Below are 12887 nucleotides of genomic sequence, written 5' to 3'. Positions count from 1 at the left end.
TGGCTTTCGACGTGCCTTCCTCATTTGGCTTAATCATTCTAGCTTTTGATTTAGAGTGAGAGACATGCAGCTCTTCCTTTCACTTGAACACTTAGAGGCCATTGTAGGGTTGTTAACTGGCCTGATTTCAATACCGTTGTGTCTCAGGGACTAGGAAGGCCTGAGGAGATGGAGAGACATGGGAGACCAGCCAGTCAGTGGAGCAGTCAGAACTCACACATTAAGTTTGCTATCTTATATGGGTGCCATTCATGGTGCCCCAAAACAATTACGGTAGTAACATGGGTGCCCTGGACACATTCCTTCCAGCACGTTTGGATGGGACTGAGAGCTGCCTGTGCATGTTCATGAGTGAGCTCTGCTTTGTGAGACCACACATGGGGGGTGATCATATGGAAGACTGAGCCCGGGCAGCTTGTTGAAGGCCATGCTGCTCTGCACATGCAGGGACTTGCCGGGGATGTTGCCCAAATAAAAGAGCAGACCCGCTGACCCAGTGTTAAGACCAGATCAGGGCGTGAGCCCAGTGGGGTAGAGTCCGCAGAGCTATGGGTGGCTCTCCTTTGCTGTCCGGGGGCTGGTGGCCTGTGGGAGGAGGGACTGGCATTGTTATCTTGGGGCTTGGGCATCTGGCTGCTCCAGACGGCAGTCCCTCCTCCCAGCTGCCTGCTTTCCACTACAAGCCAGCAAGCAGACAAACTCCTGGCTCTTTCATTCTTTTTAACTGAAGGGTTAGGGCATCCCTCAAAGAGCCTTCTGTTTCAGTCTCTTCACTCTTATTAAGTGGCATAGAGTGCAGAATTCACAAAGCCATCGTCCCGCACATGTTCGTCGAGCACTTGCACCTTGCCAGCCACAGTGGGGCAGACATCCTGACCCAGGGAGCTCCCAGGGGGCATCATCAGTGGAGTCTGGAAGATTGGGGTGCGGGGGAAGGGGGACCGCCGAGCGAAGGGCACAACCGTACATTTACTCCTGGGAATAAGCCAGAGGATGCCTCCTAGGGGGGCAGCATCCAAGCTTGTTCCTGAGAGATGAGCAGCCCTTGGCCAGGTGGAAAGTAGACTAGAGGTGGCGACCTAGAAGCACCCAGGCACACGAGCAGAGCATGAGCCCCCCTCTCAGCCAGAGCACCCTGGGTGGTTCTCGACCTCGGCCGCACCTTGGAATCACCCAGGGAACCAGCTGTAAAAATACCGGGACGCCGGCCTCCTCCCAGGGGCTCTGTGGCTGGGTCTGGCAGAGCACCCAGCTATGCTGATGGGCAGCCCGGCAGAGGACGCAGTGAGATGTACTGAGTGCCCTTCCTGTGGGTCTGTCGGACCCTGCCGGACTCAGAGACCCCAGGACCTGCTGCGCCTGACACATTCTAAGACTAACATCTCACTCCTTCCAATACTGTCTTTCAAAGAAAACCTATGTATACACACGCAGAAGTACTTCTGCCACCTTCTCACCATCAGGGCATAATTGTGAAGCACAGAACGTGAGGTCTAACTGTCGGTTTTTTCCAGGTGTACGGATCCGGGTCGCAGACCAGGGCCTTTCAGTATGTCAGGTAAGACAGCTGGGCCCGCAGCCGGCAGCCCGGTCTTCACGATGCTTCCAGCAGCACTGCTGCAGACCCAACAGGCAGTGTCTGTTTTACACAGTAATTGGCTTCACAGCTCTAGCAATGTGGCTTGGTGAAAAGTTTGTTTTAATTTTAAGACGGGAAAACTCTTTTGCTTCTCTGTTTAAAGTTAAGTTACCGTGTGAGTCAGTGCCTCCTGACTCATGTGCTTATCCTTTACTGCCACCTAGTGTTCTGTAGGTAAACCTGCCCAGTTTCGTGGCAACAATAGTTTCAGTGTAGGCCAGCTCCAGATTTGGCCATAATCATCCAAATCTGACACATTTAAATATGACTTTCTGGAGTGGATAGGATAGAGTGTCCTAATGCTGTCGAATTTTGTGCTGAAACTAAATCCAGATAAAAATATTTTTAAGAACTTTGCTGAATAGTCTCACATGGTAATTTTCATTGTCATGGTAACCCTCATAAATTTAGTTTTTTGTTGGTCAGTTCAGTTGATGACTAATTTTAAAATGCAGTTTGGATTCTAAAAGGAGAGTTATATAAGCAGTTACATGTACCCAAATACTTTCCCACGTGACAGTTACTGTGAATTCTGTATGTTTGCGGTGTCCTAAATCATTATAAAATCGAGTTCTAGATTTTGACATCAAATATTTTCAGTTTTCAGTGCAAATGCCCTGGAATGCCCGTCAGAAAATGCTGTTCCTGGTGTCTCGAGGCCATCCCAGGGATGCTGTAGGGGTGACATGGTGGGGGTGTGGGTCTGGGTACACCCAGCTGCACCTCAGCCAGAGCAATCACATAGACTTTTGTATGATTGTGTGAGGTCCAGGGTAGAAATCGCTTTGAAAAATGGACCTCTTAGTGGGGAAAAACACAAAGAAAAAAACAAAAAACTTAAAAACAGCTACTATAGGTTTTTCCTGAAAGTGTTTATTGCTTGTGAATTTTCACTTTTAGTCTAAAAGGAAGCTATGACTAAATGTCCATAGCAGTCAGTGTTTTTTTCTCCCCTCCCGTTAGTATGTTGCTCTGCGGGACAAAAAACCTGGGAGTGAAATAAAATGAGGCACTTCATTGCCCGGATATTCTACAAAGGGATTTAACCAGGAAGTGGCGCTGCCCCTCCTTCAGAATTGTTTTCATTTCAAATCACTTAACCCCAGCCCCGTGTGCTCAGAGAACTGTCGTGGCACGTCTGTGTCGTGACCATGTTAATTGGACTTCTGTGTATTGATTACCATCTTTTCATAATAATACATTTCACCCCACCCTCCTTCACTCACACCACCCCCAGTCTGCACTTTCCTGACGGAGTCTTGCAGTCTCCGGTTACAGTGAATGTCTTGGAACCACCTTATCAGTGTTCCCCACGCTTCTCCAGCTGTAGCACCTCACGAAATATTAGTGAGACCGGGTAAAAGGGAAGTCAGTTCGAACTCGTTCTTACTATTCTCATCTCAAAGCATCGGATATAAAATTCATTGAAAATAGCATTAGATACTTTTTTTTCTTTGCTAGTGATTAAAATACTTTAAGAATTCAGTGATGCACATATTGCATACCATCTCATCTCGGGATACACGTGGCCACGCTGCCCGGCCTGCTCGGACAGGCACAGCCACACATGTGGTCATCGACTCAGACTCCAAGTAACAACTTGGGAACAGGGCTGAAGTGATGTCACTGGAAGTGTTGTGGACCATGCTTTCCTCGTAGTGCTGCACTGTTTGCTCCCACGCTCCGATGATAATCTGCTTCTCTTGTTGGGAGGTCTGTGAAAATGAAGCTCAGTGTCTTCATCAGACTAGGCAGAGGCCTTTCCCCACTTCCACTTTTAGGTATTTAAGACTCAGCTGAGGGAGTTAACTTATCAAACTTTTGCTACTTTAATAAGCTATTTTTTTAGAAACTGAGAATCTTTTTACTCCATAGTTAAAAGTTGCACAATGTCTGAATTTGTATTTACTGCACTAAATCTACTGTTTCCAAAATTTGATGGCCGTGTGGTAGCATTTCATGGTCCCTGAGGTCTGGGTCATATGCATTGACATCCTGGCATGACCGTGTTTGATTTTCATGGTCAGTTACGTCCTCATTCACATAACAGAGGCATGCTATATATATTTTTTTTAAAGTCACTTTGTCAAAATGACACTTTTAAAGAGCTTCAGGTTAAATGAGTGTGATCTGTGCAATGTTGACCTTAAAAGTTGCCAGTTTATAACATAAAAGATGTGTGCCCCCCCAACAAGTTTGATTGCGTAAGAGTCAGTCATCTTCCAGCTTATATGGACCCCCCCCCCAACTTCCGTATGAAAAACGATTGTGGGTGACACTAAATGGCAGCTTTTAATGTCTTTTACGCATACGCAGAAATGTATGCCATGAGAGAGTGTGTTATAATGTAAGTTACTGCCATAGTGATGAAGTGACTTTTTACCAGTTTCTAGAAAGGTGAATCATCCCAAGTCAGCAGTTATTTGAACAGTGAAAACAGAATGGACGTTAGGTGTAGTCACACAAAATACCCATTTATTATCAACAAAAAGCCAGAAAATAGCTTGTTTAATCAATATCCCCCACCACCACCTCCAAAAAAAAATTTTTTTTCAATGAAAAGGAAAGCAAAACCTGAGGATTTCTTTTGGAAGTTCGCCCTATAACCTGCTCCTTGCTGGTAACGACGGAAGAGGGAGAGGTTTCAAAATAGACTTCATTAGGATCACCAGAACTGAACTTTGAGTCTTCTAAGAAACAGCCGATGAATGTAGACTTAAAGAAAGTGCTTGTGTGTAACAGTGAGGTGTCATTTTTACGAAGTAACTTTTTTTTAACAGAGCCACACTTTAAAGCTTCTGAAAATAAGAACCAAACCTTGGTAAGCGAAAATTTGCTTACTTATCTTCACCTTCATGGCCCAGTTGATTCATTTGAAACATCCAGATACCCCTGACCGTTTCATACAAGGTGTTTGGGGCCGGGGGTGGGCAAATTGAAGGTCCAGAAAGTAGGGAGCAAAGTTCCAGTTTGTTTCAACACTCAGTATTATTTGGCTTTATCTGTGCTTTGCCCGTGTGGGAATTAGATACTGGAGTCCTTTCATTTCAGTGGATCTTTTTTTTTTTGTTTTTAATCATCTGCTTTCGTATTGGCCAACTACCTGGGTTCACATGTCACTTGGACTTTCATAAGAAACTTGTATCAATTCCATCTTTTTGAGGTGTGGGTCTATTTTAATTTATTTTTTAAAGGATTTGAGAAATTTACAAAAGCAGAGCACCCAACCCCATCACTCGGCTTCCATCTTGTTTAGCCATCTACACCCCACCCACTGAAATCAAGTCCCAAACGTCATGTCATTTCATCCATGAGAACTTCAGCATTCTCAACGCCCTCTTATTTGCAGGACTTTATTTTGACATCCAGTTTTCCATTTGGGTTTGGGTTTTCTCCTGGGAGGTGGCTTGTGTCTGCTACTCAGCAGACGCCACCTGAGCCGGCCTTTCCTTCTTTCTAGTGACCTGGTGAATGGCCTGGTGGCTCTCATGAACAGCAATGTCAGCAGCCCGGTCAACCTGGTGAGTACATCCTCTCCTACCATTCTCTCCGGAACAGGTCACAGGCTCATTCTTTTGTGAAATCATGAAAAGGACCGGGCTTTGCTTTTTTTTGCTGTCTCACATTTAGGGCATGTACGTTTGTTGCTTACTGGATACTAAAGAAAAAGAAAAACACAAAATAAAGTACTAGATTATAAAGACGTAAAACATCTCCAAGACATGAATGAACAATGTAATAGACACTGAACCAACTCTGTTCACTGAAGGGCCCGGGTCTACAACCTTGTACAGCCTTCAGGAGATGGACATTTTGGGTGGATTCCTTTGCCCATCATTTAATGTACAGATAATCTTTGTAAGACTTAATTAAATGAGACTTGAGAAGATGGAGGCAGTTAAAGGTTTCCAGTTACTGATCATGTCTGTAGACTCAGCTGCACAGACCACTTTTGTGTTGCGGTCTCAGAAAATGCCCATTGGAAGAATTGTAGGGCTGTTTTGCTTGGCCTTAAACACAATGTTGGTGAACTTGCTTCTCCTTAGAGTACTTTATTCTGTCCTTGGATGGTTGTAGGTGACAGAAAGTTTTTCCCTATATTTAGGACTAAAATCTCATTCCTTGTATGTTCATTTGCTGGTGTTCTCTGCATGCGAGGCCATTCAGAGCTGGCGCGATGGCTCTGCAGTGTGGCGGCTTTCCATGGATTTGCAGGGCACGGTCATCCCACCTGAGTCGTCTCCTCTCTGGCTCTTTCAGCCAGAGGTCATGTCACACTGGAGTCCTCTTACTCTTTCAGTCTTCTGAAGAGTCTCATTCCATCTCGTTTAAAATGTGAGTTGTCCAGTGTAGACTGTCCAGCATTCAAGGTGTTCTGCATCTGTCATTGACAAATGACATGAGAGCCCCTTAGCTCACCAGGAGCCACCTTAGCACTGCCTCACCTCGACAACATCACCTTGATAAAGCCTGGGAGTCTCTTGCAGGTGCTTCTCCCAGACCACTTTTCCTGCATCCTACAGTTTTTAGAAACAGGTATGGCCAGGCCGGCTTGTTTCTTGGAAACCACTAAGAAACTTTTCCTTGTACTTCGCTTTGTAGCCAGCAATTTTAAGCATGTTCCATGGTGTCCATTTTCCTACCAAATAGGAAAGGGTGGGCTCTGGAGAGGTCACTCCCTTAGCGGGGCTGCTGACCGATTTGCAGGTACGGAAGCACCCAGCCAGCACTTCTTTCATGCCCTGTTGAAGAAACATGCAGTTAAAAGCAGACTGAGACATGTTCTCTGGGCCTCAGTTTACTTCGGGTGTTTACCGACCTGTGAAAGACATACCTTCCTTACTCTTGTATTAAATGTGAGTGTTGTCACTGATCGTTTTTACTTAGATACCATGTTCCTTCTGTCCTCTTTTGGGGGCCTTCGTACAGGGACATTTGGGAACACCTATCTCTTGTAGAAACCTGTCTTCCCTAAAGTCTGAAGCGTAAGTCTGCCGATAGCCCTGATAAAGACGGGGCCACTTCCTCCCAAATTCCCATCACCCCACTTTGCTAAGCAGCCCTTTCTCTGCTCATCACCAGGCCCAAGCTCCCTACCTGCTTGTCACCTTCTAGGTTCAGGATGAACTACGAAACTGGGAATAAAGAGTATTTGGGATATATAACTGCCAATCTTTATAGTGGTCTCTTATGATGGGGTAGCAGCAGATCAGAGTAGCAGTTTGGTAAGGGAAGAGGAGCAATGGCTGCTTTAATGTGTGATAAAAAGAACAAAAGGAGAAAATGGTTTTCCTTAAAGCTTCCAAAAAAGTCAGCTCCCCTCGCCCTCCAGCTTGCCCAGAGCCCTCATCTGTGAATGCATTTCGTTCCTGTAAATGGCTTTCATGTGCAAGTTTGCAAGTACTTTGTTACTTAAGGTGTTGACACAGTGTACCCAAACAGAAATAAATTGTCTTAGGAGAGCTAATTTTGCAGAACCCAACTTCTATGCAGAGTGACACTGCACTTCCAGGTAGGTTAGATATGGAAATTGTCTGGCACAGTAACTCAGACAGAGAATGTGTAGGCACATTAGACACACTTGACCTTGCCGAAGGGTGTTCTTGTCAACAGATGCTAGTCTTGAGGACACAAGTGGCAATAGGTGCAGTCTGCACCCTGCCAGGCTGTAAAGTCATCATCTTGAAAAGTTCAGCACCCAGTGAAACATGAAGAGGCAGGAAGGAGCCCACTGACTTCCTGAGATGCCAAAGTCAGCCCACAACACCTTTGAAGACGTTCATGTTTGTGGGTGGTGGTGTCTGCTCTTGCAGTTACACTTGTAACCAGAACCCATTTCTTCCTTAGGGGAACCCAGAAGAACACACAATCCTGGAATTTGCTCAGTTAATTAAAAACCTTGTTGGTAAGTAAGACATACACCTTCCTGAGTGAAACTACCTGCATTTACCCTATCAGTTAGAACACCTTAACTAGATAATGTGTAATTAATACAAGCTAATTCAATTGGATAGAAAGCAGAACTTTATTAAGAGCACTTAATTGTTTTCTGATTCTTTGATTAAGAAATGGAAAGATAAAGGCGAAAGGGACGGGGAGGGATCTGGGCCTTGTTCACCTTGGCAATTGTAGGTCTGTGTGGAACTGAAAGAACAGCTTTGTTCCCAGTGCTTGAGACGTGATGATAGATCATTCTGCATAGGTGACAGCAGTTTGATTTCCAGACACTGGCAGTGCTGAGCGTGGTATTTCGGAGAGCAGGAGAGAGCCACGCCAGCTTGTGTTTCTGATGGAATCTGTTTACAGCTCTGGCCACCCTGCTGTGAAATGTTGGAGGCAGTGTAGATACTGGGAGTAGCCTCAGGGGTAAGCACTTCAGCCATAGAAGTGTGTGTATTTTCAGTCGGCCCTTGGATTGCAGACGTGCCCTGGGTGTGCCCTTTGTCACACCATGGTGCTAACTGGAGCTCTGGGAAATCTGGCCTTTGAGAGTGGTGGTGGTGGAGGGGGGTGGTTCTTTTCCAGGGTTGATGGAGAAATTTGAGTCAACACAAAACAAGAAAATAGAGTGTAGTTTGCTAGACTAGGTAGGCTGTTCTGAAGTGGATGTCTAGACCCTACACTTAGCTGGATTGATTCTGCGGCGTTGTCCTTCCTGGCAGTGAGCTGTCATCTACTAGCGTTGCTCTCATCAACTCTGGACAGCTAGATGGAGGAGGAGGTGACCTTCCAGAGATGAGAGCCACAGCATCTCATGGCCCCAGCAGCCTCCATTCTGATCCATGTCCCCGGCTTTTCAGAATCTGTCCATCCCCGTCCCAGTGAGAAGGGGGTGCACGGTTAACAGCTGCTGTGAGGTCGAGGCCATCTGTGACCTCACTATTCAGAGTGAGGCCCAGGCCAGCCTCAGCAGCAGCACCCAGGCACATGCTGGAAATGCAGAATCACACCTCCCACCCATATCTTCTGAGTTAGAGTCTACATTTTGACAGCATCTTCAGGTGATGCATGTACGTGTTAAAGTTTGAGAAGCGCTGGTCTAAACTCTGAATGAGCTGCAGTGTAACTGCTGATGGGTTTGGCCTCCACTGGCGGTTTCTCCTGCAGGGCTGGCTGACAGTCATGGGCATGGCTTGATTCTGCTGGCCAGTGAGGTCTGCACCCAGCTAGGATGCTGAACAAGCCAGGCTCCCTGTCCAGCAGGGTAGCTAGATAGCTTACATGTCTGCTGAGGACTCACTCTTGCAAGTGCGTAAGTACCCAGGTTTTCATCGAGTGTCAACCCAGATCTGGCTGATGGTCACTGACCCTGCACTCAACTGGTTAAACGAGTTGAAGGCTGGTCTCATTCCAGACGAGGGCCTCCTCCAGGACACAACCACCCAGGGTGCTCAGTGGGGGCAGCAGTGTCACAGACAACCGCACACCACATTTCAACACAGACCACATTTGCCACTTTTACTTACTCTGGAGTTATGCTCGGTGGGCACATCCGTTAGCTGATGGTGGGTGGTCTGCCTTGGAGCTGGCAGCATGGGGCAGACCCTCATGTGGCCGAGTGACTCCATGAGAAATGCGTCACACAATCAACCTGCAACCTATCCACCGCACAGATGGCGTTTTGAAATCTCTAGTAAAACTTCACTTCTCCAGTGGTCTGTAATGCTCTTAACCTTTCTCTTTTAAAAACAACTCAGGTAGTGGAAGTGAAATTCAATTTCTCTCTGAAGCCCAGGATGATCCACAGAAAAGAAAACCAGACATCAGAAAAGCGAAGTTGATGCTGGGGTGGGAGCCTGTGGTAAGTGTTGCCTTGGGTCAAAAGGTCGCCCCTTCCCCTCCTGCATTCATGTCCTCGCAGGGCCAGCCATTATTGGGTAGCCCTCAGTGGAGCCGGCGGGGCTCCAGCATCGGGGCAGACCAGTAGGGTGATTTTTAGGCCATTACCTTTATCTAGTGACTTCTCACATCATGTTTCTTTCATTTTCTGGTAGTGGGGAAGTAGCTTAGGCCTGTTGGGAGCTCTGCTTTTATAAAGTCTCACACACACACAAACACATACACAGCCTCACCCATGAAATCAGCATTGAGGTGATGCCACATACCTGCAGGCCCCTCATAGCCATGGGTGACCCGCCTGCCACCACAAGGCCCAGGATGGTTTTGCACATGCAGGGTTGGGTGAAGATGCTGTGGACCATCATGAGCAAGTGCCACCCATTCCTGCGCAAGCAGAACACCAGGTTGGAAGTGTGAGAGATTGAAGGTGAGGTGAAGACATGGGCCTTCCAGTTGTTCTTCAACTAAGTCACTCTGTGTCCTGCAAGAAGCTGCAGAGTTCTCCCTCAGCCTAGGATTCCTGTCCTTTTGGGCTGTGTGTTCCCCAGGGCTGCATGTGGCTGCTGCATTCTTGTCCTTCGGGTCTCAGTTCAGAGGCCATCTCATTAGAAAGGCCTTCCTGGGCAGCCACATCTCCAGGAGCAAGCTCACCTGTTTACTGTCTGTCATGTCGCTGTCCCCTCCCCCACCCCGCACCACCTTTTTTTTAAATTTTGCTCTTGGTTTTTTTTTTATTATTATTATTTTATTTTATTTCAAGTATATAGTATATTGGTCAGATATCTATATAGTTCATAAAACTATCCTCCCAATTGCATCCTCCCTCCCCTGGCCCTCTACCTAGCCAATGTATTAATGTTAACTGCATTCTGTATACTGTGCTCCTCATACCTGTGACCGTCGGTCAGCTACTAATTTGTACTTCTTTAGCCCTTCACCCCAATCTCCCAGCCCCCCAAAATGCCCTCCCTTCTGTCCATCACCAAATTGTCCACTGTATTTGTGAGTCTGTTTTTTATTAGTTTGTTCTTTTATTTAGATTCCGCACATAAGTGAAATCATATAGTGTTTATCTTTCTCTGTCTGACTTAAATACCTTCTAGGTCGATCAAAGCAGCATCTTTTTCCATCTACCTTTTCATATGTAGAGGTCTTGCTTTCTTATCCTTTCAGCCGCTCTATCTTTTGGTTGGAGCACTTAATTCTTTTCCATTTAAGGTACTTATTGATAAGAAGGTAGTTGTTACCATTGTTTATTCCTGTTTTTGATACATGTTTTTTCTTCTTAAAGAAGTCCTTCCAACATTTTCTGTAATATTGGCTTGGTGGTGATAAATTCCTTTAGCTTATTTATGTCTGGGAAGCTCTTTATCTGTCCTTCAAGTCTAAACGATAGCTTTGCTGGATAAAGTATTCTTGGTTGTAGATCCTGGGTCTTCCTCCTGTCGAATATTTTTAGCCAAGCCCTTCTGTCCTGCATAATTTCTTTTGAGAAATCAGCTGCCAGTCTTAAGAGTGTTCCCTTATAAGTAATTATTTGTTTTTCTCTTGCTGCTTTTAATATTCTTTGGAGTTAACCTCTGGCATTTTAATTATGATGTGTCTTGGTGTGGGCCTCTTTGGATCCCTGATTTTTGGAATTTTCTGAGCTTCCTGGGGTTTTATGTCCATTTCCTTCACCAGATTAGGGAACTTTTCCATCATTATTTCTTCAAACAGCTGTTCAACATCTCGATTTTCTTTATTTACACCAATCAGACGAATATTTGGAGCCTTAATAATGTCTCATATACTCCTTAAATTATTTTTAAAGTTTTGGCATCTTTTTTCTTGCCATTCTGATTGAGTGTCCTTGGCTTTCCTGTCCTCTAGATAGAGCATTTGATCCTCTTCTTTATTCACTTTGTTTATTTCTTTGTTTATTCAATTTAATATACTTCTCATCTCAGATAATGTGTTCTCCATTTCAGACTGGTTCTCTTTTATAATTTCCATTTCCATTTTTATGTTTTTTATCTCTTTGTTGGAGTTCTCACTGAATTTAACCAAAAGTTCATTGACCATCTTTATAACCAGTGTTTTGAACTCTGCATCTGTTAGATTACTTGACTCCGTTATATCTGGATCTCTGTTCTCTTCTCTCATATGGTTTCTACTTCTTTGTCTTCCCATTTTGGCTGCCTTTCTGTGTGTTTCTATGTACTAAGCAAAGCTCCTAAGTCTCCCAGTCTTATTAGTGTGGATTTGTGAAGTAGGTGCCCAGTGGCACAGTCCTGAGAGGGGTTCAGCTACAGGCCAAACTTAGCCCAAGCCTCTACCCCTCCAAGGCTACCTGTTAAGATTTGACAAGCAGTCCACAGATGCTGTGCTTATAGTTGCCTGAAAAGGCCACACCAGAAACCGAGGCTGCCTCCAGTGTGAGTCTCAGTAAGAAGCACCTGACTTGCTGAGGATATACCAGGTGTGGCTTGGGGGGAGGCATGAGTTGGGGGAGCGGGGTTTCAGGGAATCCTCTGGGTGGACTGACCTCTGTTATCCACTTTGAAGACATCCAGGCTATGGTAGCACTGTGCCTGCACAGTGGGAGACGGGAGGGCTCAACATGGAACAATGGATACTGCCGGCACTTCTGTACCAAGAGAGTCTCGGCCCTCACTCCAACAATGTCTCCCTGTAAGGCACTGGTGCTCAGAGTGAGCAGGTCCGTCACTGCAAAATTCCGCTTGCGGACGCGGCCCCTTTAAGAGGCTTCTCCCACTGCTGCAGCTTCCATGTTGCTCAGCCACTCTGGACCGGGCAGCCCCACATCCTAGCCCCGTCCTACCTTCTTCTGTTGCAGGGTGCTTTCTTGGACATGTCGCTAGTTGTATGGCTTGCTCATCTAGATCCCAGGTGATTTTTTCCTTGCTGCTGTTTCTTGTTTCTGTCACAACTTCGATTTGGTCACCAGAGGGATGAACAGAGCCTCTATCATCTATATCATTTTTTTCTCTGCCTTTCCCTTTTTACTTCTTTGCTTACCCCGTGGGTCTTGTTAAAATGTGTGCTCACTGAGGGCAGAGATATATGGGCTTGTGTACAGCAGTAGCTCCAGCAGCTGCCGTAGAGCCTGGCATATTGTAGGTGCTTAGTAAATGTAGGACCATCCTAGGCATGGCTCTGTGGGTTGTGGCTGCCTCCCTGTAAGGTCACAGACACGGGAAGAGTATGGTCTAGAGCTGCTTACCTTTAAAAACTACATAGTAAAGAGTGCAGGGAAGGAAATATAATTTTCCCTCTACCTCTCTTTTATTACAGACCCCTGTAATAAAAGACAGATTAACAAGAGAAAAACAAACAAGTTTAACATGTATACCTCATCTGTATGTGGGAGATACCCTGGGAAAAAATGAGTAACTCATAGAAGTGG

General features: G+C 45.8%; 1 protein-coding gene across 4 annotated transcripts in view; it reads left to right on the top strand.

The window, feature by feature from the left end:
• The window catches only part of UXS1 (UDP-glucuronate decarboxylase 1), a 105386-nt gene that overhangs the window by 89509 nt on the left and 2990 nt on the right, over positions 1-12887 (top strand). For all 4 annotated transcript variants that reach the window (XM_006920799.2, XM_006920798.3, XM_006920800.3 and 1 more), the window contains 4 exons: positions 1515-1558; positions 5100-5160; positions 7487-7544; positions 9337-9440. In XM_006920799.2, coding sequence (XP_006920861.1) covers positions 1515-1558; positions 5100-5160; positions 7487-7544; positions 9337-9440 — 267 coding nt within the window. The remainder of the gene's footprint in view (positions 1-1514; positions 1559-5099; positions 5161-7486; positions 7545-9336; positions 9441-12887) is intronic.

The sequence above is a fragment of the Pteropus alecto genome, unplaced genomic scaffold (genome assembly GCF_000325575.1).
Source record: "Pteropus alecto unplaced genomic scaffold, ASM32557v1 scaffold288, whole genome shotgun sequence".
Classification (NCBI taxonomy): Eukaryota; Metazoa; Chordata; class Mammalia; order Chiroptera; family Pteropodidae; genus Pteropus; species Pteropus alecto.
This window is presented reverse-complemented; position numbering and strand designations above follow the sequence as displayed.